General features: G+C 52.8%; 2 protein-coding genes, 1 long non-coding RNA gene and 1 pseudogene across 5 annotated transcripts; 3 read left to right on the top strand and 1 right to left on the bottom strand.

Annotated features, from left to right (window-relative positions):
- Window positions 1-419: 419 nt before the first annotated feature.
- On the top strand, window positions 420-623 carry LOC116476095 (small nucleolar RNA U3; annotated as a pseudogene).
- Window positions 624-956: 333 nt separating this feature from the next.
- Window positions 957-5,075, top strand: LOC116474927 (uncharacterized). Of its 3 annotated transcripts, none has more exons than XR_009215396.1 (3): window positions 957-2,831; window positions 4,437-4,546; window positions 4,908-5,075. It is a non-coding gene; the product is annotated as an uncharacterized LOC116474927 (long non-coding RNA). The 3 variants fall into 3 exon arrangements; XR_009215395.1 differs by lacking the exon at window positions 4,908-5,075 and having other exon boundaries at window positions 957-2,301; window positions 2,655-2,831; window positions 4,437-4,642; XR_004249775.2 differs by lacking the exon at window positions 4,908-5,075 and having other exon boundaries at window positions 4,437-4,642.
- A 5,963-nt stretch (window positions 5,076-11,038) lies between these two features.
- On the top strand, window positions 11,039-14,790 carry TMEM101 (transmembrane protein 101). The gene is made up of 4 exons (XM_032163798.2): window positions 11,039-11,175; window positions 11,454-11,634; window positions 12,822-12,968; window positions 13,742-14,790. The coding sequence occupies exons 1-4, from the start codon at window positions 11,039-11,041 to the stop codon at window positions 14,048-14,050; spliced, it is 774 nt and encodes a 257-aa protein (XP_032019689.1). The 3' UTR covers window positions 14,051-14,790.
- A 2,016-nt stretch (window positions 14,791-16,806) lies between these two features.
- NAGS (N-acetylglutamate synthase) lies at window positions 16,807-21,399 on the bottom strand. Its single transcript, XM_032163797.2, has 7 exons — window positions 20,932-21,399; window positions 20,111-20,385; window positions 19,785-19,998; window positions 19,316-19,496; window positions 18,541-18,712; window positions 18,262-18,444; window positions 16,807-17,587 (listed from the first exon to the last, which is right to left on the bottom strand). Exons 1-7 carry the CDS (start codon window positions 21,355-21,357, stop codon window positions 17,434-17,436), a joined length of 1,605 nt encoding a protein of 534 aa, XP_032019688.1. The 5' UTR covers window positions 21,358-21,399; the 3' UTR covers window positions 16,807-17,433.
- Window positions 21,400-27,678: the final 6,279 nt, after the last annotated feature.

The raw sequence follows: 27,678 nt of genomic DNA, 5'->3' as shown, positions 1-27,678 counted from the left end.
CCCTGCTCCCCTGGATGCAAGGCCACAAGGCTGGGGATTTCCTAACCCTGTCCCACATGCTCACCTTTGGGGCTGCGGCTTCCCTGAGAGCTGGTCCTGCTCGTGAGGGCAGGGCTCTGGCAGGAGGCCAGATAGGCAGGAAACTAGAGCCCAAATTCTTTCCACTGCCATTCCTGGGCTGGGGCTGCACTCAGGTGCACTCAGGTGCAGGTGTTGCCAGGAACACAGGTGAGTGCATTGGACTTTCACAGCCTGAGGCCCTATCCTCAGTGGCCAGACAGGGCCAGGATCTAGTTGATGCTCTGATCTCTGGCAGAACGGGAGCTCCACAAATGTTGGCTGCATGAGAGCAATTGAGTGCATGTTTGGGGGCAGGGGAAGGCAGAGTTTCTCCTGGGTCCCTCTAGAAAGTCAGTGAGAAGCCTGTACTCTCAGGGATCATTGCTGTAGTTACCAGATAAGCTTCTCTGAACATGCAGAGCAGTGGTAACTATGAGGAGGTGCAGTCTCTCCTGAGCGTGACTCTGGCTGTTGGTGTGGCTTTGCTGCAGCTGCCGTGTGCCATTGATGATCCTGCTCCTCTTCCTTCGGGAAAGTAAGAGGGAGAGAACAGTCTGAGTGGGGGTGAAAGTCAGCTGTGGCTGGGCGCGGTGGCTCAAGCCTGTAATCCCAGCACTTTGGGAGGCCGAGGCGGGTGGATCACGAGGTCAGGAGATCGAGACCATCCTAGCTAACACAGTGAAACCCTGTCTCTTCTAAAAATACAAAAAAATTAGCCGGGCGTGTTGTCGGGCGCCTGTAGTCCCAGCTACTCGGGAGGCTGAGGCAGGAGAATGGCGTGAACCCGGGAGGCGGAGCTTGCGGGGGCCCGGGATCACGCCCCCCCCCCCCCCGGGGGGGAAAGAAGAAAACCCCCCCCTAAAAAAAAAAAAAAAAAAAAAAAAAAGTCAGTGAGCTGCAGTGTGGGGTGGGAGGAGGTGCAGAGGATTACAGGCCATCTTCCCTGATTGCTCCTCATCCAGCAGGAAGAAGGAATGAGAGATGGTTAAGGGAGGGGGATCCGAATGCTGGGGTCTCAGGCCAAGAGGGTTCTTGCCAGAAGCTTAGGTAACACTTAAAATCATGGGAGATGGAGACAGGGTGTGTTTGAGATGATGTTTGGGCACCCAGCAAATGGTGAGACCCCTGAATGGCATCTACTTCTGTTTTTCTCCCCTAGCATCACTGTGCTTGCCAGGGGCCCAGGCGGAGAAGTGAGGCCTGAAGGTCTCAGCAGCCATGAGTGCTTGATGCCATCCTCACCCCAGCCCTTCATGGAGCAAGGATGGGGTGGGTGTGGCCACACCTCCCTCACAATGGCTATAGTCACAGTGGTGGCATCCGTCTTTCTCAGGAGTCTGGTGGCAGCATGCCCAGTACCATGCACCTGCCCTACCTCAGGCAGCGTGGTGGACTGTGGGGGCCTCCACCTGCTCCGTCTCCCTTCCAGGCTGCCTGATGGAGTCTGGCTCCTGGAGCTGAGCCACAATAATCTCAGCCATCTGCCGGCTGGCGCCTTCCAGGGCTTTTGGGGACTGCGGGTGTTGCTGCTTTCTCACAATATCCTGCAGGATCTGTCTGTTGGGGCCCTAGGGGCCTGAGTTTCCCGGAGCAGCTGGACCTCAGCCACAACCAGCTGGCCCATCTGCCGCCAGACTTCTTGGCTACCCTGGGCTCTCTGCTCTGCCTGGACCTCTCTCACAACCTGCTCACTTCCCTGGACCCCACCAGCCTGTGGCGCCTGGAGCAGCTCAACCTGAGCCACAACTAGCTGGCTGAACTGGCCGCAGGGGTCTTTGGGGGCCTCTTCCACCTACACTGGCTCTCGCTGGCTGGGAACCAGCTGCAGCAGGTGGAGGGTGCTGCCCTGACCACTGTGCTGGGCTTGGAAGTCCTCTCTCTAGCTGGGAATGACATCAGTGAGCTGGAGGCCGAGGCATTTGCAACCTTAGGAGCACTGGGCCTTCTCTCTCTCGTGGGCAACCGACTGCAGCACCTGGAGTTCAAGGCAGTGGCAGGCATCCGGACAGCAGGCACGCGGCTGCTGTTTTTCGATAACCCCTGGACACATGACTGAGCTGCAGCGAGCCGTCGGAAAGTTGGGTCACCTGCGGCACTTGCGTGTGGTAGACCTGGGCAACCTGACTTGCGCTGGGCCTGAAAGGCCGTGCTGCTCACGGTGGCTGTGGCTGTGCTGATGGCTGAGCACAAGCGAAGGCAGGGTCTGGAAGAAGCCGGGGAGCTGGGGAGCTTTCTGGAGAGGTGAGGGGTGCTGCAGAGCAAGGTCAAGGCAGCTGGAGGAGGGAGAGCCAAGGAAGGTGTGAGAGAGGAAAAGGGAAGTTCCTCAGAAGTCTGTGGAGCTCAGTTGTCTGTGGAAAAGTCGAGGAAACACTTTTCCTCAGTTGTCTGAGGAAAAGTTAAATATTAAATTTGAACTCAGTTGAACATGGACACAAACAATGGTCACCAAGTGCCAGAACAGGTTGTGTGAGCCCTTGAGGCATTCATCCAGCGCTGTTTTGGAGAAATCTCTATTTCAATCTATTCCTATATGTTAGTTATTGAAAAACAATAGACACTCGCAAAAACAAGTTGACCTTTTTGTGTTCCTTAAGCCTGGTCACAAAGGGCCCTCGTGCCTGGACCTCATGACAAACAACTTGTTACAGAAGAGCTAGGGTCCCAGACAGCGCCGAAGCTTCGTGAGACCTCTCCTCGTCTGTGCACAGAGTGGCCGACTCTGGAGCCCAGGTTGTTGCTTCCCAGACTGGTGGTGAATCCTCCATAGTCTGGTGAGTGTGAATATATATATCTCTTTTCCCTTCTCCCCTTCCTATTGCAATTTGCTTATTGTATCATTTGCTTATTAATTTGCTTATATCATTCGCTTATTATATCTGCATTGCCATTTACATGAGATAAAGCTAGTTTACCCTTAAAGGTATTTTGTGTGTGCGCCTTTTCTTCTCCCCTCGTGCGTCTCTCACGCAGAACATTTTTGGTGTCACAAACAGAATCCGAAAGAAAAAGCATGCCATTTTTCGGCCGCAAGGACTAGGCTGGGAGCTTGGAGACTTCCATATCCAGGGATGGGAACTCCCCCAGTTCTTCCCCGTGGCCATTGAGTGGTCCAAGGGAATTGGCCTTTGTGAAAATTGGGAATCTAAATTAGTGCAATTTGAACCTTTGTGCGTGAAGTGCTGCAGGGAATCCCAGTTGGTAAAGGGGACGCTGAGGGAATTTCCCTGCATGGATGGTGCTTGCTTATTGCTTATAAGTTAATGTGTCAAGATAGGGACTGGTTGCTACAGGATAAATGTAAGCTGGAAAAGGAAAATGCTAATCTGACTTTCAGACTGGTCCTGGCCCAATGCCAGGCCTATGTCTTGACTGATCAGGCTCAAAGCTATCAGCCTATTGATGAAAAAAGCATCTGTTTGAGTGGCCCAGTCAATGTACTGGAAGTAGAAGTACTGAAGAAGTAGTCAGCCAGGGTTTGGAGCAGGTACAAACCCAGCTCCTATCTCAAAGATGGGAAATTAACCCTAGTAAAATTCAAGGACCTGCACAAACTGTAAAATTCCTTGGCATCCTACGGAATAAGGGAAATAATCCATTTTACCAAAGGCTAAGGCTAAAATACTAGAATTTGCAACCCCTACCACTAAAAAGGAAGCCCAGAAATTGGCTTGTTTGGATTCTGGAAACGTCATATTCCCCATTTGGGTAACATTTTACAACCTCTGCATGCAGTCATTAGAAAAGGCTATGACTTTCACTGGGGAGAGAAAGAGACCATGGCTTTTGAACAAGCTAAGCAAGCAGTGCAACTGGCCCTAGATCTGTGGTCCATATGGGATGGCCCAGTAGAACTGCAAGTAACTGTCCTAAATCAACATGCTAATTGGAGCCTTAGGCAGAAACAAGATGGGAAGAGGGTATCTTTGGAGTTTTGGACCCGAAAGCTGCCAGAGGCCGGCAAAGCTTATACCCCTTTCAAGAAGCAATTGTTAGCTTGCTGTTGGGCTTTGCTGGAAACAGAGCACCTCTGCTTCAACCATGATGTCTTTATGATTATGACTTGGGTCATGAGTTCTCCCAAAACTCACCGGTTCTGATGAAGGAAGTGGTGGGAGCAGCCAGCTGGCTGAATTGGTAGCCGTCCTCAAAGCTCTTCAGGAGGAGGCCAGAGGGATTTGTCACTTGTATAAAAACTTTTGGTCAGTAGCAAACGGTCTCACTACTAGGATGCCCCAATGGCAACGAAACAAATGGTTAATTGGGAATAAAGAGGTTTGGGGAAAACAATACTGGGAAGGTATCTGAATCCTTGCACACACTACCATTATCTCTGTTTGCCATGTTGGTGCTCATGCATCTCTGCTTTCTCTTGACAGACTAATCAGCAGGCAGATCAACAGGCCAAAATTTCCACCATAAGTGCAAACTTGAATGCAGATGAATGGATTACAACACAGTCAAGCCTTGCAATGAGACGCATTATAATGTATGGTGCTATAATTGATAGTGATTACCGGGGAGAGTTAAAGGTCATTTTATACAATACCACTCCAGATTCTTTTGCTATAAAACAGCAGATGCAGGTTGCTCAGTTGTTAGTGGTATCTTGTCAACAACTCCCGAGGAAATTTCTACCCCAACAGAAACAACATATAGAACAGAACATTCAGGTCCACCAGAGTGGGCAACTTAAATCCTGGAGCTAAAATGTGGGTACAGTGTCCATCAGATCCTGCCCCTAAGACTGCTGACCTTGTAGCTATTGGAGCAGAATATGAAGGCACAGTAGTACAATTTCCTAAAGATGAAAAACAGTATCATGTTCCCCTCCATTTTTGTTATTACAGAGAATAACCTGTCTGCTAGTAATCAGCACCTGGATCACCATGTCTGAGGCTGAGAATGAGTTCATCAACTGGGTAGCCACTGCTGCAATAGAAGCCAACTGCAGTCAGTGCTGGCTCTGTGTCAAGTTGCCAGAGGCGGCTGGGAATGGGCTACCTTGGAGAATTGTCCCTGCTAACATTTCTGAATGGATATGCCAATACCAATGGAAGTGGGATAACACTTGGTTTTGTTTTGATTTTTTGAGCCAGAATCTCTCTCTGTCGCCCAGGCTGGAGTGCAGTGGCACGATCTTGGCTCAGTGCAACCTCTGCCTCCTGGGTTCAAGCGACTCTCCTACCTCAGCCTCCCAAGTAGCTGGGACTATAGGTGCACGCTGCCACACCTGGCTAATTTTTTGTATTTTTAGTAGAGACGGGGTTTCACCGTTTTGCCCAGGCTGGTGTCAAACTCCTGAGCTCAGGTGATCCGCCCTCCTCAGCCTCCCAAAGTGCTGGGATTGCAGGTGTGAGCCACCGCGCCCGGCCCAGGATAACAGTTGTAATCCAACCTGGACTTCTTTTAACCAAACAGTCTATTTTTGCCCAAGCCCAAACAAAACACAGCACCTTTGTTACTTAAATTACACATTACAGCGATACAATTATAATAGAACTCTTCCTGTTCCCTGGGGGGCCCTCTAGGTATGTGAATCCTACGGGTGGCAATACCTGCTCCCACACTGGACAGGGAGACACATTTGGGGGTGGCCATTAATTCCATTCACCATCCGGGATAATATTCCTCTCCCCAGTAATCTAGATGCTTACAAACATTGCTGGTTATGAATGCGCCGGACTCCCTGGTGACAGTACCCTGTCGCAGTATTCTCCCCTGCCACCAGTACAATCCTGCTTCAGCAACAAATTAAAACATTCAGCTTACGTGTAGAAAAAGCTCTTAATGATAGTAGCATGGAACTTATGTTGTAATCAAATAAATTTGCTCAGCTGTGTACTGTCGTGTTGCAAAGTCAAATGGCATTAGGTTTGCTTACCGCAGCCCAAGGAAAAGTTTGCCCCTTACTGCATCCTGAATGTTACGTGTATATCCCTGACAATTCTCACAATATGAATCTCCTTGCAAAGCCATGAGGGGTGTGGTTTTTATTAATTATGCTTCTAATTCTCCTGTGCTTACCCTGTATCTGTAATCTATATCAATTGTGCCTTTCCTGTGTATCTGTAAGAGTATTTTCCTACAGTTGAGTATCAGATTGAGGCCAAATGTGGAGGAAAAGTTAAATATTAAATTTGAACTAAATTGAACATGGACACAAACAATGGTTACCAAGTCCCGGAACGGGTTGTGTGAGCCCCTTGAGGCATTCATCCAGCACTGTTTCAGATAAATCTCTATTTCAATCTATTCCTATATGTTAGTTATTGAAAAACAACAGATACTCGCAAAAACAAGTTGACCTTTTTGTGTTCCTTGAGCCTGGTCACGAAGGGCCCTCGTGCCTGGACCTCATGCCAAACAACTTGTTACAAAAGAGCTAGGGTTTTAGATTGTGCCGAAGCTTCATGAGACCTCTCCTCGTCTGTGCACGGACGAGTGGCCGACTCTCGAGCCCAGGCTGTTGCTGTTGCTTCCCAGTCTGGTGGTGAATCCTCCATAGTCTGCTGAGTATAAAAATAGATATCTCTTTTCCTTTCTCCCCTTCCCATTGCAACTTGCTTATTATATCATTTGCTTATTATATCTGCATTGCCATTTATGTGGGATAAAGCTTGTTTACCCTTAAAGGTATTGTATGTGTGCCTTTTCTTCTCCCCTCACTCGTCTCCCACACAGAACACCAGGCAGGGGTAGGAGGAACTGGGGGTGGGGGGACCACAGGGGCAAATGGTTGTGTTCATTTCTCAGGGGCCAGGCCACCCACCCATCCCCCTCTTCTGGCCTGATAGGATGCCAGCATCTGTCCCAACCCTAGAAATGAGGATTTGGCCCCAGGTCCCTCCCTTCTCAGTATCCCTCTGGGAAAGAGGAAAGAGCAGGAAAAGGTAGAGAGGGACTTCAGCCCCGAGAAGGGGCGCAGTGAGTACCAAGGCAAGCTTCCTCAATCCTATCTTCCTCTCCCCCTCATAGAAATCCCTGGCCACTGCTGCTGGAGACTTGATTGGAAACTGCTTGCTAAGGTTATGGTGGGAGGGTGGGGCATTGTGCCTGTAGGGACAACCCAGGCAGACTCCTAGGACTATTTTATGGACATGTTGTACACAATCCTGGTTCTGGTCCCCATCAACACTTTAGGGCTGTACACCTCGGCCATTTCGGCCATTTGAAACAGGGAGAGGTGAGGAGACTGGAAAAATAAAACCAATTGGAAAGTTGATTCTGTACTATGTGTCTGTATTGTGGTAAAGGAAATTTGTTTTGTGTGGTTGTCACTGATGGGCAGAGATAGACAAAATTACCTTTAACCCAGACTTTTTCTCATTCCCCTTGCCTACAGACCTCCCCACCCTCCAACATCCATGTATACAATCTCATTCCCTAGTTCTTTGCATCTATATATTCCTCTCTCGTGTTTTTTTACTTTTTAGAGATGGGGTCTTGCTTTGTCACCCAGGGTGGAGTGCAATAGTGCAATCATAGCTCACTGCAGCCTCAAACTCCTCGAGGAATCCTCTTGCCTCAGCCTCCTGAGTAGCTGGATTACAGATGCGAGCCACCATGCCTGGTTTCTCATGGTCTTTCTATTTACCCAGACCTTATCCTAGTGACTGTGTTTGTTTATTTATGAGACAGAGTCTTGCTCTGTCATCCAGGCTGGAGTGCAATGGTGCGATCTCGACTCACTGCAACCACCTCCTTCCGGATTCAAGTGATCCTTCTGCCTCAGCCTCCTGAATAGTTGGGATCACAGGCTCCTGCCACCATGCACAGCTAATTTTTAGTAGAGATGGGGTTTTGCCATGTTGGCCAGGCTGGTCTCGAACTCCTGGCCTCAAATGATCCACCCGTGCCTCTGCCTCCCAAAGTTCTGGGATTACAGGTGTGAGCCACCATGCCCAACCCTAGTGGCTGGTTTAAAATGAAATGTGAAAAGAGTTTATTTTTTATTTTTTTTATTTTTTTTTGAGACGGAGTCTTGCTCTGTCGCCCAGGCTGGAGTGCAGTGGCGTGATCTCGGCTCACTGCAAGCTCCGCCTCCTGGGTTCATGTCATTCTCCTGCCTCAGCCTCCTGGGTAGCTGGGACTACAGGCACCCGCCACCACGCCTGGCTAATTTTTCGTAGAGACAGGGTTTCACCGTGTTAGCCAGGATGGTCTCGATCTCCTGACCTCATGATCCGCCTGCCTCAGCCTCCCAAAGTGCTGGGATTACAGGCTTGAGCCACCGCACCCGGCCAGAAAACGGGTTTTATTGTCCACCTTTCACTGGCTGGTTGGGAATTTTTTTTTTTTTTTTTTTTTTTGAGACAAGAATTTTGCCCTTGTCGCCCAGGCTGGAGCGCAGTGGCGTGATCTTGGCTCACTGCAAGCTCTGCCTCCTGGGTTCACGCTATTCACCTGCCTCAGCCTCCCGAGTAGCTGGGACTACAGGTGCCTGCCACCACTCCCGGCTAACTTTCTTGTATTTTTAGTAGAGACGGGGTTTCACTGTGTTAGCCAGGATGGTCTCGATCTCCGGACCTCGTGATCCTTGGCCTCCCAAAGTGCTGGTATTACAGGCATGAGCCACCACGCCCAGCCTAATTTTTTATATCTTTAGTAGAGATGGGTTTTCACCATGTTGGCCATGCTGGTCTCGAACCCCTGACCTCAGGTGATCCACCCCCCCAACTTGGCCTCCCAAAGTGCTGGGATAATAGGCGTGAGCCACCACAGCTGGCCTGGTGGGAATTTTTTTTTTTTTTTTTTTTTTTTTTTTGAGACAGAGTCTCGATCTGTCGCCCAGGCTGGAGTGCAGTGGTGTGACTTTGGCTCACTGCAAGGTCCGCCGCCCAGGTTCATGCCATTCTCCTGCCTCAGCCTCCTGAGTAGCTGGGACTACAGGCGCCCGCAGTAGCTGGGATTACAGCCATCACATCTGGCTAATTTTTGTATTTTTAGTAGAGACGGGGTTTCACCATCTTGGCCAGGCTCGTCTTGAACTTCTGACCTCGTGATCCACCTGCCTCGGCCTCCTAAAGTGCTGGGATCACAGGCATGAGCCACCCCACCCAGCCCAACACCTTTTCATTTATCTGTACAGCACATATTTCCTGAGGGCATCCTGTATATTACAGATGGTTCCCAGCATTGGAGTTTTCAACTTTACATTGGTGCGAAAGCAGATCTGCATTCAGTGGAAACTGTATTTCTCTTACAATGCTGGGCAGTGTCAGCAAGCCACAGCTTCCAGTCAGCCACACATTTTCAACTTACAGTATTTTCAACCTATGATGGGTTTATCAGGCTATAACTCCATCACAAGTCAAGGTGCATCTGTAAACAGTAAACAGAAACCCAGGCACCGTGTTTGTGCTTAGGGAGCTCGCAATCTAGTGGGGGAAGATTGTCAATAAAATAATCACAAATATATTGGCTGGATGCGGTGGCTCACGCCTGTAATCCCAGCGCTTTGGGAGGCCAAGGCAGGTGGATCGCTTGAGGTTAGGAGTTCGAGAGCAGCCTGGCCAACATGGTGAAACCCTGTCTCCGCTAAAAATAAAAATTAGCCAGGTGTGGTGGCAGGCACCAGTAATCCCAGCTACTTGGGAAGCTGAGGCAGGAGAATCGCTTGAACCTGGGAGGTGTAGGCTGTAGTGAGCCAAGATCGCACCACTGCACTCCAGCTTGGGTGACACAGTGAGACCCTGTCTCAAAAATAAAAAAAAAAGCATATATATATAAAGCAGATGTGTGTGTGTGTGTGTGTGTATCTACATCTATCTATCTATCTATCTATCTATCTATCTATCTATCTATCTATGTATCTATCTATCTATATAATTGCCATCGTGCCAAGTGATTCAAAGGAAGGTAGCTGGTGTTATGAGAACATATAAACGGGTAGGGGGGTGGGAGAAGGGGCTGAGAACACACTGGAGGGGAATGCAGAGACCACCTGGATGTCCACTGCAATTAAAGTGACAAAATATGACAATTTGGGCTACAGCGGGAGCATGGCAGCTGGAGAAATGGACTGACTTGAGATGTCCCAGATGTTCAGATCTCCCTTTTCTCTCAGGGGACAGGCAAAAGGCAAAACCCAAAGAGGTGACTTTGAGCCAGGAGGACCCCTTACTTTGAACTTAACAGAAATGGGGGTTTCCTCTGGTGTGTTATGTGTACCATTTATTGAACCACTACTATGTACTAGGACCGACCTCGTCACATTTAAAGTTCACAACTCTGGCCTGGCGCGGTGGCTCATGCCTGTAATCCCATCACTTTGGGAGGCCGAGGCAGGCAGAGCATGAAGTCAGGAAATCGAGACCATCCTGGCTAACACAGTGAAACTCCGTCTCTACTAAAAATACACAAAATTAGCCGGGCATGGTGACGAGCGCCTGTAGTCTCAGCTACTCAGGAGGCTGAGGCAGGAGAATCGGTTGAACCTGGGTTGCGGAGGTTACAGTGAGTCAAGATCGTGCCATTGCACTCTAGCCTAGGCGACAGAGTGAGACTCCGTTTCAAAAACAAAACGACACAAAACAAAAAAAAGAAAAACAAAGTTCACAACTCTGAGGTAGGTGTCATTATCCCCATTTCATGATGAGTCTCATAAAGTTTAGGTGATGTGCCCAAAATCACACACGGTTGGAATTAGGATTAGGGCCCTGATCGGGCTGCATTCAAAGACCAGTTTGCTTCAATACGTCATACTACGGTCCAAGACTTCTGCTATCCTGAACCCACTGTTTCTTCCTCTAGTCTAGTTTTCAAATTTGCAGGGACAAAGATGGGCCCTGAAGGCTCCATGAGCAGACGAGAAGGCTGGACTTCGCAACTGGATCACCTTAGATCCGGAACTAGAGAGCGACACGTTGTTTCCGGAAGGAAAAAGACGAAAAAGCGCTTGACCCGGAAGCTGCGTGTCCCATCCCTGCGCCTGCTTCTCTGACTGGGTTGAGGCCGCAGCGGACTGCCCTTTCCCAAGATGGCGTCGAAGATAGGTTCCAGACGGTGGATGTTGCAGCTGATCATGCAGTTGGGTTCGGTGCTGCTCACACGCTGCCCCTTTTGGGGCTGCTTCAGCCAGCTCATGCTGTACGCTGAGAGGGCTGAGGCACGCCGGTGAGCAGGCCTACGCAGCCGCTAAACGCGGCAGGGGGCGGTGATGTGGGCAAGAAATTGGGGGTTAGAAGTCGGGACCCTTGGACTGGGAGGAATTGGGACCTCCCTGGGAGGGGTTCTGGTCTGGGTGTCGTACCAAATCTGGTAGGGCGGTCCTGCCCATGGGAGGGGAGTCTGGTTTTGGGGAGCAGTGGAGCCTGTGGGAACTCAAGGGGTCTCAATCTTCTTCCCCCACCGCTTCATTCTGTCCTCGTTGCTTCCCCACTCCCGGCTCGCAGGAAGCCCGACATCCCAGTGCCTTACCTGTATTTCGACATGGGGGCGGCCGTGCTGTGCGCTAGTTTCATGTCCTTTGGCGTGAAGCGGCGCTGGTTCGCGCTGGGGGCCGCACTCCAATTGGCCATTAGCACCTACGCCGCCTACGTCGGGGGCTACGTCCACTACGGGGACTGGCTGAAGGTGAGCGCCTCGGCCCCAAAAGGGGCTTCCCTCTGGGTGACGGGGAATCAGAGGCCAATGCCCAGGGCTGTTGGTGGGCGATGAATGGTGCTGGCCAGGTGCACAGTGTGAAGCCTGGGAGGTTCGAACCCCTAGGCTTATGGAGATTACAGAGCGCAGAAATGGATCTTAGAGACCACACAAACTTCCTCTTCAAAGTGTGGAAACTGAGGTCTAGAGATGGGAAACAGACTTTCCCAAAGCCACAACACAGTTAGGATACTCCAGAACCCCGGTCACCTGGTTCCCAGAATCTTTTAAACTGTTAGTTTAGTAATCTCAGACTCATGGGGTACAAAGGACCTTGGAGAGTATCTAGTTTTCATAAAATAATTTTATGAAAATGTAATTAGTATAGCATTTAAGCCAGAACCTGTGCCAGGCCCTGCAGGCTTGGAGATAACGTTGGACAAAGGCACTGTCCTTGAGGAAGAGACTGTCAGACCCTTAGGGGGGGAAGATGTGTGAATAGCTACAGGGCAGCAAGATCAATGTTTTTGTGGCATAGATCCCATGCCACGTAGAATAAAGAACACCAAGATTAGAGTCTACAGATCTGAGAGTGGGGAAGGGAGAAACACATTGTGTCTGGGTTCTGCCACTTACTGGCAGGTAGGACCTGCCAGTTTTCTTTTTTGTTGTTTTTTGAAAGAGTCTCGCTCCCTCGCCCAGGCTGGAGTGCAGTGACGCTATCTCAGCTCATTGCAACCTCCGTCTTCCAGGTTCAAACGATTCTCCTGCCTCAGTCTCCCAAGTAGTTGGGATTACAGGCGCCCTTCACCATGCCCGACTAATTTTTGTATTTTTAGTAGACAGGGTTTCCTCATTTTGGCCAGGCTGGTCTCAAACTCCTGACTTCAAGGTGATTCACCTGCCTCGGCCTCCCAAAGTGCTGGGATTACAGGCGTGAGCCACTGCGCCTGGCCAGACCTGACAGTTTTCTTAACCCTCTGGGCCTCAGTTTCTACTTCTATATATATATAAAAAGAATGATCTGTCTGTTGCATCTGCCCACCAAGCTTGGAAATGTAAGAGGGGGTTCATCAGATGGAATGGGATGTGTAGAGTGGGGTGGTTCTACACTCTGGGAAGCCAGGAGAGATGTGGCAGCTGCAGTTCTTGACTGGGGTCCCCTTACCCCGGCCTAGGTCCGTATGTACTCTCGCACAGTTGCCATCATCGGCGGCTTTCTTGTGTTGGCCAGCGGTGCTGGGGAGCTGTACCGCCGGAAACCTCGCAGCCGCTCCCTGCAGTCCACCGGCCAGGTGTTCCTGGGTATCTACCTCATCTGTGTGGTATGTTGGGGGACTGTTGGTTGGAGGTGCCTAGCTGGGAGTGAACTGTGAGTCCAGCCATGGCAGAACCCCAGGAAGATAGACAAAGAACGAGGCCTTGAGTGCAGTTCCTGATGGCCTGGCTCTCTGGGAATTGCCCCAGCTAGCTTCTAGGCCTCAGAGGCCCTCCAAATGCCTGTTGAGAGGCCCTTCCTCCAACAGCGTTGCCACGAGGTAGACTGGCCATTAAATTCCAACCCTGAGAGCCAGGAGAACAAGATGGGGTGATTCTCTCATGGCTTCAGCCCCCAAAGGACTAGAAGGGGATAAAGGAGAGGTTTGGTGGGGGTCAGGCCCCAGCTGGGACTCTGCCCCCTAGAGCTGATGAGAGCTCTAGGGTAGCCACTTACGGTTCTCCCTGGTGCTAGGGGAGGCCAGGGTGACTGGGGACATGGACAGGCCCCAGGCCATTAGGTCTCATCTTAATTACCGAGTATATCTCATGTACAGCTCTCTGTGTGGGCTCCCATATTCAGAGGTGGGAGCTCTAGTCTGACTGTGGAAATACACTTCCTTCATAGCCCCTAGGGTGAGGGGAGACATAGGCCCTAATCTCCTGGGGCTCCATAGTCTGAGGGGGAGACAAAGGCCCTACTTTCAGAGGTTCCCCCATCCAAGAGGGGAGTCAGAAGCCCATCTGCAGGGGCTCATTTGCAGGTGCCATCTCAGGGGTGGTTTTCCCCAGACAGGCTTCTGAGCCTGTTGGAGAGTCTTAGAGGATGGTATGTCTCCAGGCCTACTCACTGCAGCACAGCAAGGAGGACCGGCTGGCGTATCTGAACCATCTCCCAGGAGGGGAGCTGATGATCCAGCTGTTCTTCGTGCTGTATGGCGTCCTGGCCCTGGCCTTTCTGTCAGGCTACTACGTGACCCTCGCTGCCCAGATCCTGGCTGTACTGCTGCCCCCTGTCATGCTGCTCATTGATGGCAATGTTGCTTACTGGCACAACACGCGGCGTGTTGAGTTCTGGAACCAGATGAAGCTCCTTGGAGAGAGTGTGGGCATCTTCGGAACTGCTGTCATCCTGGCCACTGATGGCTGAGTTTTAGGGCAAGAGGCTGAGATGGGCACAGGGAGCCACTGAGGGTCACCCTGCCTTCCTCCTTGCTGGCCCAGTTGCTGTTTATTTATGCTTTTTGGTCTGTGTGTTTGATCTTTTGCTTTTTTAAAATTGTTTTTTGCAGTTAAGAGGCAGCTCATTTGTCCAAATTTCTGGGCTCAGCGCTTGGGAGGGCAGGAGCCCTGGCACTAATGCTGTACAGGTTTTTTTCCTGTTAGGAGAGCTGAGGCCAGCTGCCCCCTGAGTCTCCTGTCCCTGAGAAGGGAGTATGGCAGGGCTGGGATGCAGCTCCTGAGAGTGGGAGAGTGGGAGACAGAGGAAGGAAGATGGAGATTGGAAGTGAGCAAATGTGAAAAATTCCTCTTTGAACCTGGCAGATGCAGCTAGGCTCTGCAGTGCTGTTCGGAGACTGTGAGAGTGAGTGTGTGTGTTGACACATGTGGATCAGGCCCAGGAGGGGCACAGGGGCTGAGCACTACAGAAGTCACATGGGTTCTCAGGGTATGCCAGGGGCAGAAACAGTACCGACTCTCTGTCACTCACCTTGAGAGTGGAGCAGGCCGTGGTCTGCTCTAGGCTGTGAAGGGGTGGAGCAGGCAGTGGCCAGCTTTGCCCTTCCTGCTGTCTCTGTTTCTAGCTCCATGGTTGGCCTGGTGGGGGTGGAGTTCCCTCCCAAACACTAGACCACACAGTCCTCCAAAAATAAACATTTTATATAGACATTTGGTTTTGCTTTTCTCTTCTCCCCAACAGGGCACTCTGCCATTGGATTGATCTTGGGTTTCTTGAAACACTAGATCTGGTCAAGCCCCACCTTGGGCCTCCCCGATCTTTCCCCTGTTCCAAGATTTCCCACAGTTCTTTGGCTCTCTCTCTCTCTCTTTTTTTTTTTTAATTTTTCACTTCTTTATTTTTTAGAGACGAGGTTTCACTTTGTTGTCCAGGCTGGTTTCAGACTCTTTGGCTCAAGTGATTCTCCAGCCTCAGCCTCAGCCTCCCAAAGTGCTGGGACTACAGGTGTGAGCCACTGTGCCCAGTGGCTTTTTCAAGAATCTCAAAATCCTCACTGTACTATATGCTTTCTATCCCTCACCTCAATCCCTCTTGTTGTAGGTTGTCTTTTTCTACCCATTTGGAGCTGGTTCTTATGAAGACATCTTTGGTGAGAGCAGCTAGAGGGAGAGAACTGTGAAGTGTCCACTGTGAAGTGGAATATTTTACACTTTACACAGGAAGGAAATGGAGGCTCAGAGAGGATAAGCAGTTTCAGTCAAGCCACAGAGCAAATCCAGCTCACAGAGCTGGATTCCAGGTCAGGTCTGTCTAATGGTGAAGTCCAGATATGTACTCACTGTGACCCATCTCCTGAGGGGAGACAGAGGCTGTTCTATTCCAGCCCCTACTGTGCCACGATGGTCTCCTTGTTGACCTTCTCCCTTTTTTTTTTTTTTTGAGACGGAGTCTTGCTCTGCCACCCAGGCTGGAGTGCTGTGGCGCGATCTCTGCTCACTGCAAGCTCCACTTCCCGGGTTCACACCATTCTCCTGCCTCAGCCTCCCGAGTAGCTGGGACTACAGTTTTTTTCCTCTGCCTCCCGGGTTCAAGTGATTCTCCTGCCTCAGCCTCCCAAGTAGCTGGGACTACAGGTGCCCGCCACCACGCCCAGCTAATTTTTTGTATTTTTAGTAGAGACGGGGTTTCACTGTGTTAGCCAAGATGGTCTCGATCTCCTCACCTCGAGATCCGCCTGCCTCGGCCTCCTAAAGTGCTGGGATTACAGGCGTGAGCCACTGCATCCGGTGACCTTCTCCCTTCTTGTCTATGCGTGTCTGCCAGAAAGTCACCCCAGCAGCAGCCGGTATGGTGCCTGGTACATCATGGAGCTTCAAAAAATGTCAAATGAGGCCGGGCGCGGTGGCTCACGCTTGTAATCCCAGCGCTTTGGGAGGCAGAGGGGGGCGGATCACAAGGTCAGGAGATCGAGACCACGGTGAAACCCCGTCTCTACTAAAAATACAAAAAAAAAAATTAGCCGGGCGTGGGGGCGGGCGCCGGTAGTCCCAGCTACTCGGAGAGGCTGAGGCAGGAGAATGGCGTGAACCCGGGAGGCGGAGCTTGCAGTGAGCCGAGATTGCGCCACTACACTCCAGCCTGGGCGAGAGAGTGAAACTCCGTCCCAAAAAAAAAAAAGAAAAAGATGTCAAATGAAACTCCTGGGCTTTGGATTTCTGCCCATCGAGTCCTGTAGAGACGACACAACCACTAGTAGGGCCTAGGGGAAAAGTCCAAGTTTAAGCTTTTAAGCCAAAGCCATCTTTTAACTTCTCTGGGCTTTTGCAGGTAAACAGTCCGCCACTGATGCCTGGGTCTGGCTGTGAGCCCAGCCTAGAAAGGGAGCTGTGGGTGGAGACACTCACAGGGAAGGGGAGCTGGGGCTGCTGTGGCCTGGTCTGTGGAAGGGAGGATGCTTCCTAACCTCTGGGAGGGAGATGGTGGCAGCATTCATCATAGAAGTTTTCTACTCCCTCCAGGAGTCCCCTGATTCCCTAACCCTCAAGATCTTGCTCTCAGCCTGTAATCCTAGCACTTTGGGAGGCCAAGCAGGGAGAATTGCTTGAGCCCAGGAGTTTGAGAGCAGCCTTGGCAACATAGTGAGACCTTGTCTCTACCTCACTCTCTCGCCCAAAAAAAAAGCCAGGTGTGGCATGCCTGTGGTACCAGCTTATTTAGGAGGCTGACGTGGGAGGATTGCTTGAGCCTGGGAGGTCGAGGCTGCAGTGAGCTGTGATTGCACCACTGTACTCTAGCCTTGGTAACAGAGCAAGACCCTGTCTTAAAAAAAAAAAAAAATCTTGCTCCCATGGGGTCACTTCTAATTTTCTTTCAAGTGTAAGCTGACTCTCAGACAAGTATTTGCATTTTAATCAAGGCCTCCTGAAAAACTGCAAGACCTAAAGAATTAAAATGAATGGTAGAATATCGTGCGGGCAGGGGTGTTATTTTGGGTAAGGGAGCCTCAAAACATAGCACAGAGGCACAGAAACTAGCCCACCCTTAGGGTTAGTCCTGAGTAGAGCCCTGGAAGGCACCCTCCCCTCCCCTAATCCCCAGGTTGAAAATCGAAGGCCATTTGGTTGTGGCTTTAGAGTGAGTCGAGTTGGGGTCCTAGACTGGTCCCCCTCTTTCCTGTGCTTGTCCCACTTCAGCGCCTCCTCTGGGCAGAGCTGGGGCTGCTTTCTCCTCTGCAGATCACTCAGCCAACAAGCCCCCTCCAGCCTGTGGCTGGCTGCCTGGGGTCATGCCCAGCTGGCATGGCTTTTGGTCCACCCTGGCCATTCCAGGGCCTGTAGCATCCATGGTGAGGGTCAGCTGCCTGGGTCAGAAGCTGGCTTGCGAAAGGAGTCTGGCAGTCCCTTGGCATGGTTGACCAACTCATAGGAGTCCCGGATATCAGCCAGGCCAAACCAGAAGAAGATCCACTGCTTGTTGGAGAAGCTGCCATCACTGTGTTTGAAGTACCTGGGTGTGGGGAGGTGATGTAGGAAAAAGTTTCTAGGGCAAGGCCAGTGTTCATTACTCACTGGTTCTGTCTTCAAAGAACATTAATTGAGGACCTACTGCATGCTGGGCACCCAGCTTGGTCCTGCTGTGTGTTATCTCATTTTATCCTCACAGCAGAGGCCTGAGCCTGGCATTGTGATGCTCGGCTCACAGAGAAGCAGCTAAGGCTCAGAGAAGTTAGGTACCTTGCCAGGCGCACACAGGAAGGGAGCGGGTGCCTTGCTCTCCACACTGCCTTGGCTGTGCAGCAAAGAGGAGGGTTCTTGCTCACTTCCTAGTGCTCACAGAGCAGGGTGTAGGGGTGAGAGGATAGTTACTGAAGGAGAGAGGAGGGGTGTTGCACTGGAGGCGCCACAGGCCTCCAATAGACACTGAAGGGTTAGGATTCCTCAGGCCCCTGTGAGAGGCGGGCTGCGTGGGGGTTAGGAGGTGTCACTTGCTTCCAGGAAAGGAGTGTTGAGCGTGCTTTAACTCGGGAAATCTCAGGCTTTCTGTGAGGTCTGCCCCTGGGAGGTAGTGAAAGGGAGACCAGTGGAAGAAGAGGAAGCCCAGCCTTCTTGGCATGGTTGGCAAGGGCGGGAGAGGGGAGGAAAGTCGGGGCCCAGCCCAGAGCTGGGAGTGGCGGGACCTACCAGGGATTGATGGGGTTGGTGACCCGGGAGCGCCAGAAAAGTGTCTGAAGGTCCCGCCGCAGGCACTCCCACAGCATCTGGCCGGAGCCTTGGCCCTGGCGGCTGGAGCTCACCACAAATTTGTCCAGATACGGGGTGCCCCCCAGGACGGGCTCCATGGTCAGAATGGCGGCGGCGTTGTACCTGGCGCAGCGGGAGAGCGGCAGGCTGGGACCTCTCCTTGGTCAGAAGCTGCCCGACTGCCCCCCAGACCCTGCCCTCTGGGGTCCGCAGGCTCACCCCTCGGAGACGTAGATGGAGTGCAGCCGTGGGCGCAGCGAGGCCAGGTAGTCGTCCCTGAGCTTCTTGCCGAAGCTGGCATTGACCAGGTCCACTAGACGGCCCTGGTCCAGCTTGTCCAGGCTGCGGACCCGTAGCATTCGCTCGGCGTTCTTGAACAGGGTCCCGGACCCTGGAGGAGGATGGGGAGAGGATAGTCTGGCTGGAGAGTCGTTTGCGCAGCCTAGTGGGGACTGCAGGTAGGACAGGGGCTGGTGGGACAATTTCCGTCTTTGGGAGACCTCCACAGTGAAATGATTTCAGTGGTCTGCATAGATTTGTCTGTGATTTTCATTCAAGGAGATGCTTTTCCCAGGCAGAGATTGTGCCCCAAGCTCCTCCTGGAGCCCCACCCACTTCCGTTAGTCCTGCCTCTCTCCTTGAAGTCTGTCTCCCGCCGCTGACCCGGCCCACCCACCTAAGCCCCGCCCATCTCTCATGGTCGAACCCCTCCCTTGTGGTCCCGCCCGTGGCCTCGCCCACCGGGGCCCCTCCTTCTCTCCCCTAGTCCCGCCCATTCCTTTAATTCCTTCGGAGTTCCCTTCTAGTACGCAGTGTCTCCTCCTATCTCACCTCCCCCGGGTTTCAGCAGCAGCAGGAGCCATTGCTGTGACACCCCCCGCCCCCGCTACGGCTCCTGGACAGGAGGAGAAGCCGCTCCTCCTGACCGCAGACACCCAGCCCCGGCCAGTGCTCACTCCCGGGACCCAGTCCCCGGCCCGCCCACCGCCCTCACCCTTGTTGCTAAAGAGCTCAGTGAGCAGCGTGCTAGCGGCGGTGATGACGGCGGAGGAGTGGTGGGGCAGGCGGCTGAGCACGTCCACGATGAGCCGCATCTGCTGCCGTTCTTTTGTGCTCACCCACTTGGCGTTGCACACCAGGTCCAGGTCGGCGGGCAGGTTCACGTTACTCAGGACCTGTGTCCGGAGCCAGCGGGTGAGCCTGGCCCACAGCCGGCACGGACTGCGCCCCTGCCCCCCACGGACCTCTCTTTTCTCTGACCCCTTTATCTTTACGCCCGGAGTCCTTGGCCGGGGAGGGCGCAGATCTGGGCACCCAGGGCTGAACTCCTCCCCTATACTCCCTTAGGCTTTTCTACCCACCCGGCTTGCTAGTGAGTCTGCGGCCCGTCGGGGAGAAGTGGGAGGGGCGCAAGAGAAGGCCCGGATCGCCGGTGTGCGGGGAGGGGAAAGAAAGGGCCGCACCTTCTGACTGCTGTCGCGCAGGCCGCCTGTGTTATTGAGGAAGATGATTTTGGTGGGCCGCAGCGCCTTGGCCAGCGACGCGGTCACCTCCAGGGAGTCGAGAAGCACGGAGCGGCGCGCGGCCGTCTCCCCAATGGGGCATAGGATGGGGATGCTGCCCGACTCCAGGCACCACTGCAGCAGGTCTGTCTCCACTGAGACGATGCCGCCGTAGCTGTGGGCCAGACGTGGTGCTCGAGAGGGCCCCCTCCAGGCCTGCTGGACGGGGCAGGGCGGGCGGAGTAGCGCGCTCTGAGGACGCCTGGGCGGGCAGGGCGGGCACTAACCTGGCATGGGGAGCGGGCTCGGCAGCGCGTAGCACCGACCCGCCGCCAAAAAAAGGCACAGCAGTGGCGGCGTTGTGTCGAAGCGCGTCCACCAGCACCTTGCAGCTCTTGGCCAGCTGCGCCTTCGCCTCCCAGAAGGAAAGACAGCCCGAGGGCGCCGTAGGGGCCGGCAGCCCCAGGACCACCAGCGGCTTCATGTCCATGCGCTGCAAGAAGGCCAGGGCAAAGGCCAGACTGGATACGCCCTGCTGGCACTTGAGCACCTCCTCGTCCACCTGCGGAGGAGTGGGCTTTCAAGGAGCGTGACACGGGCCTGAGCCGCTGGCTCCCACAGCCTGGCCTGCAGGGCCGTCTCGGTCACCCTACCCTTCCAGAAGCTGTCAGGACCCACTTCTGGCCACCGGTGCCCACCTGCTCCGCCCTTTGCCCCGTTGGGTCTTGCCACTCCCTTGTCTCACGCTGGGGTACCTCCCGCCCTCCTCCCTGCGACCTTGGACTCCGGGACACCTTTGGGGGAGGGGCAGTGCAAGCGTCTCCTGTCCAGGTCCTTCTGAACCCCTAAGTGCGCCCATGTTGGGGGCCTTCTTCGGAGCATTACACCTGGCGGGTGGGAGCCCCCAGGATCCTCACTCCGGCTGGGCGCGAGGCTTCCGGAGGAGCTTACGGCCTCTCCCATTCCCGGCGACGCTGGTCTGGGCTCTGCCGGGCTCCTTCCCGCTTCCGCTGCGCAGAGCCCGCAGCGTATCCTGCCATGCCTGAGGACAGGTGGCCACACAACCCCATCCCCTCGCTGTGTCAGGCCCACGCCGGGCTCCGCTCACCTCGATGACGGCGAAGGGCTTGTCCGCGGAGTGGTGGCAGGTCTGGAACTGCGTGAGCCAGTGGCGCGCCTCCCCGGGGCTGGCCCCGCACTGGTTCAGGAAGGCCTGGATGTCCCGCTGCACCAGCGAACGGCCCGAGGGAGGCTCTGGGGTCTCGTGGGGCACCGGGGGCGTGGGAGTCGGCACCCACGACGGCTTCTCGGCGACGGGTGACGGGGAGACGTCGTCCGCGCCCGCGTACTCCTCCGGTGGGGCCTGGGGCTGCGACCAGGCGGTGCTGAGCCGGCGCCCCGGGCTGGTGCCCCTCGCCGCCCGCCGCCGCGCGCCACAGCTCAGCCTTCGGGCGCCCCCAGTGCCTCCCCGGCCTCTCAACCTCGGGGCCACAGCAGCTGCCCGCAGAACCGCAGCCATCAGCGCCGTCGCCATGACGACAACCAACTCTTGCCCCCCAAGAGTGGCAGTCTGTCTGGAGCGTCCGGCACTGGGGGGCTCTTAACTTGCCGTTGGGCGGGGCTGAACCTGCTCGGGGCGGGGTCCGGACAGGGGACCAGGAGTCTCCTCTGGGTGCGTTTGAGGAGAGTCAGGCCATGAGTCAGGGGGCGGGGCCACTAGGCTCCCCCGCCCCTGGAGGAACTGAACCCACTATCGGTCATGGGGCCGAGACTAAATGTGGCGGGTTGTCTTTAATCTGCTGCCAAGGTAGGTTCCAGGGGCGGCTTTGGGAGTCTGCAGGGTCTTGGATGATTGGCATTCTGACCAGAGAAGAAGGGACTGCAGGTGGCTTTGAGCACAGGGCTGGGCAGGGGGCTGGAAGGAGGGAGCTGGAAAGAGTAGAAGAAGGGGGGCAGTGGGAGGGAGGGGGGCGAGTGGTGCTGGCCTTATCTGTCCTGTTGCCTGAGCTCAAAGAAGAACCTAATGAATGACCATGAGGTTACCAGGGTTTGCCAAACTCCTGTCACTGGGTACCAGCTTGAGGAATTCTGTGATATCCTCAAAACACCCCTGAAAATTTATAATACTTCAGCGTTAAAGCTTTTCCTTATCAAATATCACATCTGGTAAAAATAAAATAAAATAGAGTTTTTCATTTTGTTTTTTGAGATAGGGTCTCACTCTGTTGCCCAGGCTGGAGTACAGTGGTGCAATCATAGCTCACTGCAGCCTCCACCTCCCAGGTTCAAATGATCCTCCTGCCTCAGCCTCCTGAGTAGCTGGGATCACAAATGCACACCACCATGCCCAGCTAATTAAAAAAAAAAAAAATTTTTTTTTTAAGACATGGGTTTTCACCATGTTGCCCAGGCTGTTCTTGAACTCCTGAGTTCAAGCAGTCCTCCCACTTCTGCCTCCCAAGGTGCTGGGATTACAGGTGTGAGCTACTTCACTCGACCTCTTTAACCTTTTTTTTTGTTTGTTTGAGACGGAGTCCCACCCTATTGCCCAGGCTGGAGTGCAGTGTCGTGATCTTGGCTCACTGTAATCCCCGCCTTCCGGTTCAAGCGATTCTCCTGCCTCAGTCTCCTGAGCAGCAGGAATTACAGGCAGACACCACCACACCCGGCTAATCTTTGTATTTTTAGTAGAGACAGGGTTTCATTATGTTGGCCAGGATGGTCTCAAACTCCTGACCTCGTGATCCACCTGCCTCGGCCTCCTAAAGTGCTGGGATTACAGGCGTGAGCCACCACGCCCGGCCCTCTTTAACCTTTTTAAACTAAAAGTTTATCCATGTTAGGTCTGTAACTAGGCCAGTATCACTTGCCATAAGCCTTAAGAATCAAGTGAGGAGGCCGGTGGGTCATTTGAGGTCAGAAGTTCAAGACCAGCCTGGCCAACATGGTGAAACCCCGTCTCTACTAAAAGTATAAAAATTAGCCAGGCAGTAGTGGCATGTTCCTGTAATCCCAGCTACTCAGGAGGCTGAGGCCAGAGAATCACTTGAGCCTGGGAGAAGGAGATTGCGACGAACCGAGATTGTGCCACTGCACTCCCGTCTGGGCAACAGAATGAGACCCTGTCTCAAAAAAAAATAAAAATTAAAATTAAAAAAGAATCAAGTGAGAGGAAAACAATGTTATTACCTTCCATTACATTCCAGCTGCATAGCTTGCCTGCTTTCTTGGTAACATGGAAGGTTAGCAGGTGCCATGTGTTAAAGATACCCTAGCACCAAGCAAAGCCTTCTTTGTGGTAGAGGAATAGCTAACACATGTCAAATGCCAAGCACTATGCAAAGGACTTCACAAATAGTCATTCATTTAATCCTCTCAGTGACTCCAGGATAGCTATTATCATTATTCCCATTTTACAGATGAGAAAATGGAGGTACAGAAATATGTGAGGGTCAGGATCACTCAGCTCACAAGCCGTGGAAGCAGTTCTGCTCCAGATCTATGCTCTTAAGCAAGTTTTGGAAAGGACTTGAAAGGCTTGAAAACATTCACAGGATATGATTCAATGTTACTTCATACTGTGTCCATGTGCTGGGCACTGTCAGCTGCACACATCCTGCCCTTGGATACACTCTGATCCAGTCAGACCCTCTGTTGTTACAGAGGGGGAAAGAGGACCCTCTGTTGTTGTAGAGGGGAGGTGACCTGGCCAAGGTCACACAGCTCATCAGTGGCATGGCCAGACCCTAAGCACCCTCAGTTCCTAGCCCTGCTCCTCCCCGCTTCCTTGCACGTGGTTTTGTCTCCCCATGCTGGAGTCCTGACACCTGGGGCTCTGCCTTTTTGGGGAGCAGGGCTTGGGCTGCTTCCCTCCTGAGGATTCTCCAGGGGAGGCCGAGTGAGTGCGCTTACCCGTTTCTGGGATCTTCCCTGCAGTCCCCCACCCCTTGGACACACTGTCCCAGGGGGGAGACTCTGTAGTGGAAGGAGGGGCTGACATAGGACCTCCTCATTGAGTTTTTTGTTTTCCCACTTAGAAATCTTGGGTTCCAAGGCAAAGCATGAAGCAATGGCATGGAGGGGCTGCACCCCCTACCTGGTGGGGCCACCTCCAGGGCCTTCTTTCTCTTCCCTTTTTACTCTCAGGCCCAGCCACACACACACTTCTCAGAATCCACCGGAGGAGGAGGTCTTAGCCTCCAGGGGCATAATAGTTTTCCCTCTCCAAACTCTTCCAACCCAGATGTGCTTCCCTTTCCCTAGGCTGCAAGGCCAGCTCTTCATCACAGCAGGCCACCCCTGCTGACCCCTCTCCACTCAGAATTCCTCCTTCTTGTCTCTGTCCTCTTTGACTCAGACTAGGGCTCCCTGAGGGCAGGACTGGTGTCTCCCTCAGACTGGGGGCTTCCTAGGGGCCCACCAAATTCAGTCCCTGCTGACTGAATCAGCTCCATTGCCCCTGAGCTTATGAGGTGGAAATGGGCTGGGAAGCGGCTTCTGACTCCTTTGGGCTTCATCCCAGAGGGCCGTGTCCCCAGGCAGCCAATGGGGCCCAGAGATACCAGAGTAGATGATTAACTCCAGGCCCATTGACCCTGGGGCCACTGTGTCCCCTCCACCTCTCCTCTGGTTGGGGAACTGGCCCTGCTTTCTGGAGGAGAAGAGTGTGATTGTCTGCGGTCAGCACTCCTATCCAGCCCCACCCCTCTGAGTTGAAGGCCTACAGGATCATTGTTGATGTGTGGGTCCAGCTCACATTTTTCTTCCTCTAAAGCTGGGTGTTATTTTGTTAGACCAGAGCCTGTTGTCATTGTGCCCAGCTTCTCACCAGGCTTGGGTCTTGGAGATCCTGGGAGCAGAGACACAACTTCCACCCAGAAGGGTCCTGGGCCCCGAGCACAGGAGCCAGGTTTAAGCCCAAGGCCTTCCCTCCCAATACAGCCCTTCTTGGCCGCAACTCAGCCCAGCAGGGCATGAACGTGACAGGAATCGGCCAGGGTGAGGGGCTGGGGTTGACATTTGACAGTCCCACATCACAGCTCCTGAGGGGAGGCACACACACAAATATGCACAGTACACAAATATAGAGCCCCATAGCATTGAGATGCAAATAGATAAACGATGTGTAGACACACGGGTGTACAAAGAGACACAGTAGACAAACTTGGAGACTCACACCAGCCACAGTCACACAGACACTCATCTGTGCGTAGAGGGATGCCCCTGTACACCATACAGGTGTACAGAGGTACACAGATCCACTCAGACACGTTTGGATATAGAATTGTGCACTCACATAGGCCGGGCATGGTGGCTCATACCTATAATCCCAGCACTTTGGGAGGCCGAGGCGGGCAGATCACTTGAGGTCAGGAGTTTGAGACCAGCCTGGCCAATGTAGCAAAGCCTTGTCCCTGCTAAAAAAAAAAAATACAAAAATTAGCCAGGTGTGGTGGCTGGCACCTGTAATCCCAGCTACTCGGGAGGCTGAACCTGGGAGGTGGAGGTTGTGGTGAGCCAAGATCACGCCACTGCACTCCAGCCTGTGTGACAGAGCAAGACTCAGCCTCAAAAAAAAAAAAAAAAAATGTGCACACTTAGGCATTCTCAGCGACTGTGTCATATAGGAACACATGGACATAGACGTGGAAAGACACCAAGAACACACAAAAATACACCCAGCTGTGGCCATTGACAGCTACAGGACACTTTGACACACCCAGAGTAGCACAGACTTCCTGACAGTGCCATCTGCCCTTATCTACAAAGGCACACAGATATACCCAGGCCCAACCAAAGGCAGACGCAGGGCAGTCCTCTGGCTTTGTCATGCTCATGTGACAGAAACTCTGATCAAATCCACCTTCCATCTATTCTGTGCCTGCACTACACAGCTGAACATGCGTGATGGCTAGAGAAAGACATACAACCTTGACGCCTGGTCTCACTTTAAATTTACAACCACAAGCTGGGCATAATGGTGTGCACGTGTAGTTTCAGCTACTCAGGAGGCAGAGGTGGGAGGATTGCTTGAGCCTGGGAGGTTGAGGCTGCAGTAAGCTATGACCACGCCACTGCGCTCCAGCCTGGGCAACAGAGTGAGGCCCTGTCTCAAAAATAAAAAAAGAAAAGAAAAGGGAAGCTCTCGGAAAACATAGGCACCCATGTCTCTGCTCTCCACCTGTTAGTGTAGATGGACAGCACAGTTGTCATCTAAAGCCAGTTCCTGCCGTGATGCACAGGCCCCATCCCTTCCTTCCTCCTGAGCGTTGCTCCAGGAAGTCTTCCCTCTGCTGCTCCATCATCAAAATTCCCACCAGCATATAAACACAGTTATTTTCCATCTTAACAAAACTTCTTTTCTTTTTTTTTTTTTGAGACGGAGTTTCACTCTTGTTGCCCAAGCTGGAGTGCAATGGCGTGATCTCAGCTCACTGCAACTTCTGCCTCCTGGGTTCAAGCAATTCTTCTGCCTCATCCTCCTGAGTAGCTGGGATTACAGGCGCGCGCCACCATGCCTGGCTAATTTTTTGTATTTTTAGTAGAAACGGGGTTTCACCATGTTAGCCAGGCTGGTCTCGAACTCCTGACCTTAGGTGATCTGCCCACCTCAGCCTCCCAAAGTGCTGGGATTACAGGTGTGAGCAACCGCACCCGGCCCCTAACAAAACTTCTGACTTCACCTCCCCCGCCACCCCTCAACCCCACTCTGGGATCAACTAACTGTTGCCCCAATTCTTTGCTCCTTTTACCTTCAAAATTCCTGGAAAAAGCGAACAAAGTTGCCGTCTCCAGGACCTCCCTCTCATTCTCCCTTAGGTGCAATCCACTTAGGCCATCTTCCCCACCCCTACCAGAATCACTGTCAAGGTCACCGGTGACCACTGCATTGCTAAATCTAAGGGTCAATTCTCAGCCCTCCTCCCACTAAGCGTATTGGCCACCTTTGCCTCCCTCCCTCCTCCTCGATACCCCCTTCACCTGGCTTCAGGCTGCTCCTCCTCACACTCCCTTCCCGGTCCTCCTCTTTCTCCTGCTCTCTTCCTGATGGAGAACCACACGGCTCAGGCCTTGGTCCTTTTCTCTACTTTCTCTCTCTCGGGATCCTGTGTAGTTTATGACTTAAATACCATCTCTAAGCTGATGACTGTCATGTTTTTAATTTCAGCCCAGACCATTCTTCTGAACTGCAGATCTGTGTCTCTAACTACCTACTCGACCCCTTGGACCTAATATAATAGACAGGTAGTAGGCATCTCACATTCCAGGCATCTAAATCAGAGCGCCATTCCCCCATGCTGTGGCCAAATCTACTTTACTCACATCTTCCCATCTCAGTTGATGGCAGCTCAGTTTATTCTTTTCTCAGAGCCAAAAATCTATGATCAGCTGGGCATGGTGACTCATGCCTGTAATCCTGGCTACTCGGGAGGCTGAGGCAGGAGGATCTCTTGAGCCAGGGAGGTTGAGGCTGCAGTGAGCTATGAATGCACCACTGTACCGCAGCCTGGACAACACAGTGAAACCTGTTTCTTTTTTCTTTTTTTTTTTGAGACGGAGTCTCACTCTGTCACCCAGACTGAAGTGCAGTGACTTGATCTCAGCTCACTGCAACCTCCACCTCCCAGGTTCAAGCAATTTTCCTGCCTCAACCTCCCAAGTAGCTGGGACTACAGGTGCATGCTGCCATGCCCGGCTACTTTTTGCATTTTAGTAGAGACAGGGTTTCACCGTGTTGCCCAGGCTGGTCTCGAACTCCTGAGCTCATGAAATCCACCTGTCTTGGCCTCCCAAAGTGCTAGGATTACAAGTGTGAGCCACTGTGCCTGGCCGAAACTCTGTTTCTTAAAAAAAA

The sequence above is a fragment of the Hylobates moloch genome, unplaced genomic scaffold, assembly GCF_009828535.3.
Source record: "Hylobates moloch isolate HMO894 unplaced genomic scaffold, HMol_V3 SCAFFOLD_10, whole genome shotgun sequence".
Taxonomy (NCBI): domain Eukaryota; kingdom Metazoa; phylum Chordata; class Mammalia; order Primates; family Hylobatidae; genus Hylobates; species Hylobates moloch.
Note: the sequence above shows the minus strand (reverse complement) of the source record. Positions and strands in the feature narration are given on the sequence as shown.

What these genes read in the sequence shown, in the direction of transcription:
- TMEM101 (XM_032163798.2), top strand. Translation starts at nt 11,039, where the DNA reads ATGGCGTCGAAGATAGGTTCCAGACGGTGGATGTTGCAGCTGATCATG. An exon ending in ACTACGGGGACTGGCTGAAG is followed by an intron (nt 11,635 to 12,821) that starts GTGAGCGCCTCG and finishes ACCCCGGCCTAG; the next exon opens with GTCCGTATGTACTCTCGCAC. An exon ending in GTATCTACCTCATCTGTGTG is followed by an intron (nt 12,969 to 13,741) that starts GTATGTTGGGGG and finishes GTATGTCTCCAG; the next exon opens with GCCTACTCACTGCAGCACAG.
- NAGS (XM_032163797.2), bottom strand. Translation starts at nt 21,357, where the DNA reads ATGGCGACGGCGCTGATGGCTGCGGTTCTGCGGGCAGCTGCTGTGGCC. An exon ending in AGCCCTTCGCCGTCATCGAG is followed by an intron (nt 20,386 to 20,931) that starts GTGAGCGGAGCC and finishes ACTCCTCCGCAG; the next exon opens with GTGGACGAGGAGGTGCTCAA. An exon ending in TCCATCTACGTCTCCGAGGG is followed by an intron (nt 18,445 to 18,540) that starts GTGAGCCTGCGG and finishes CCGCTGCGCCAG; the next exon opens with GTACAACGCCGCCGCCATTC.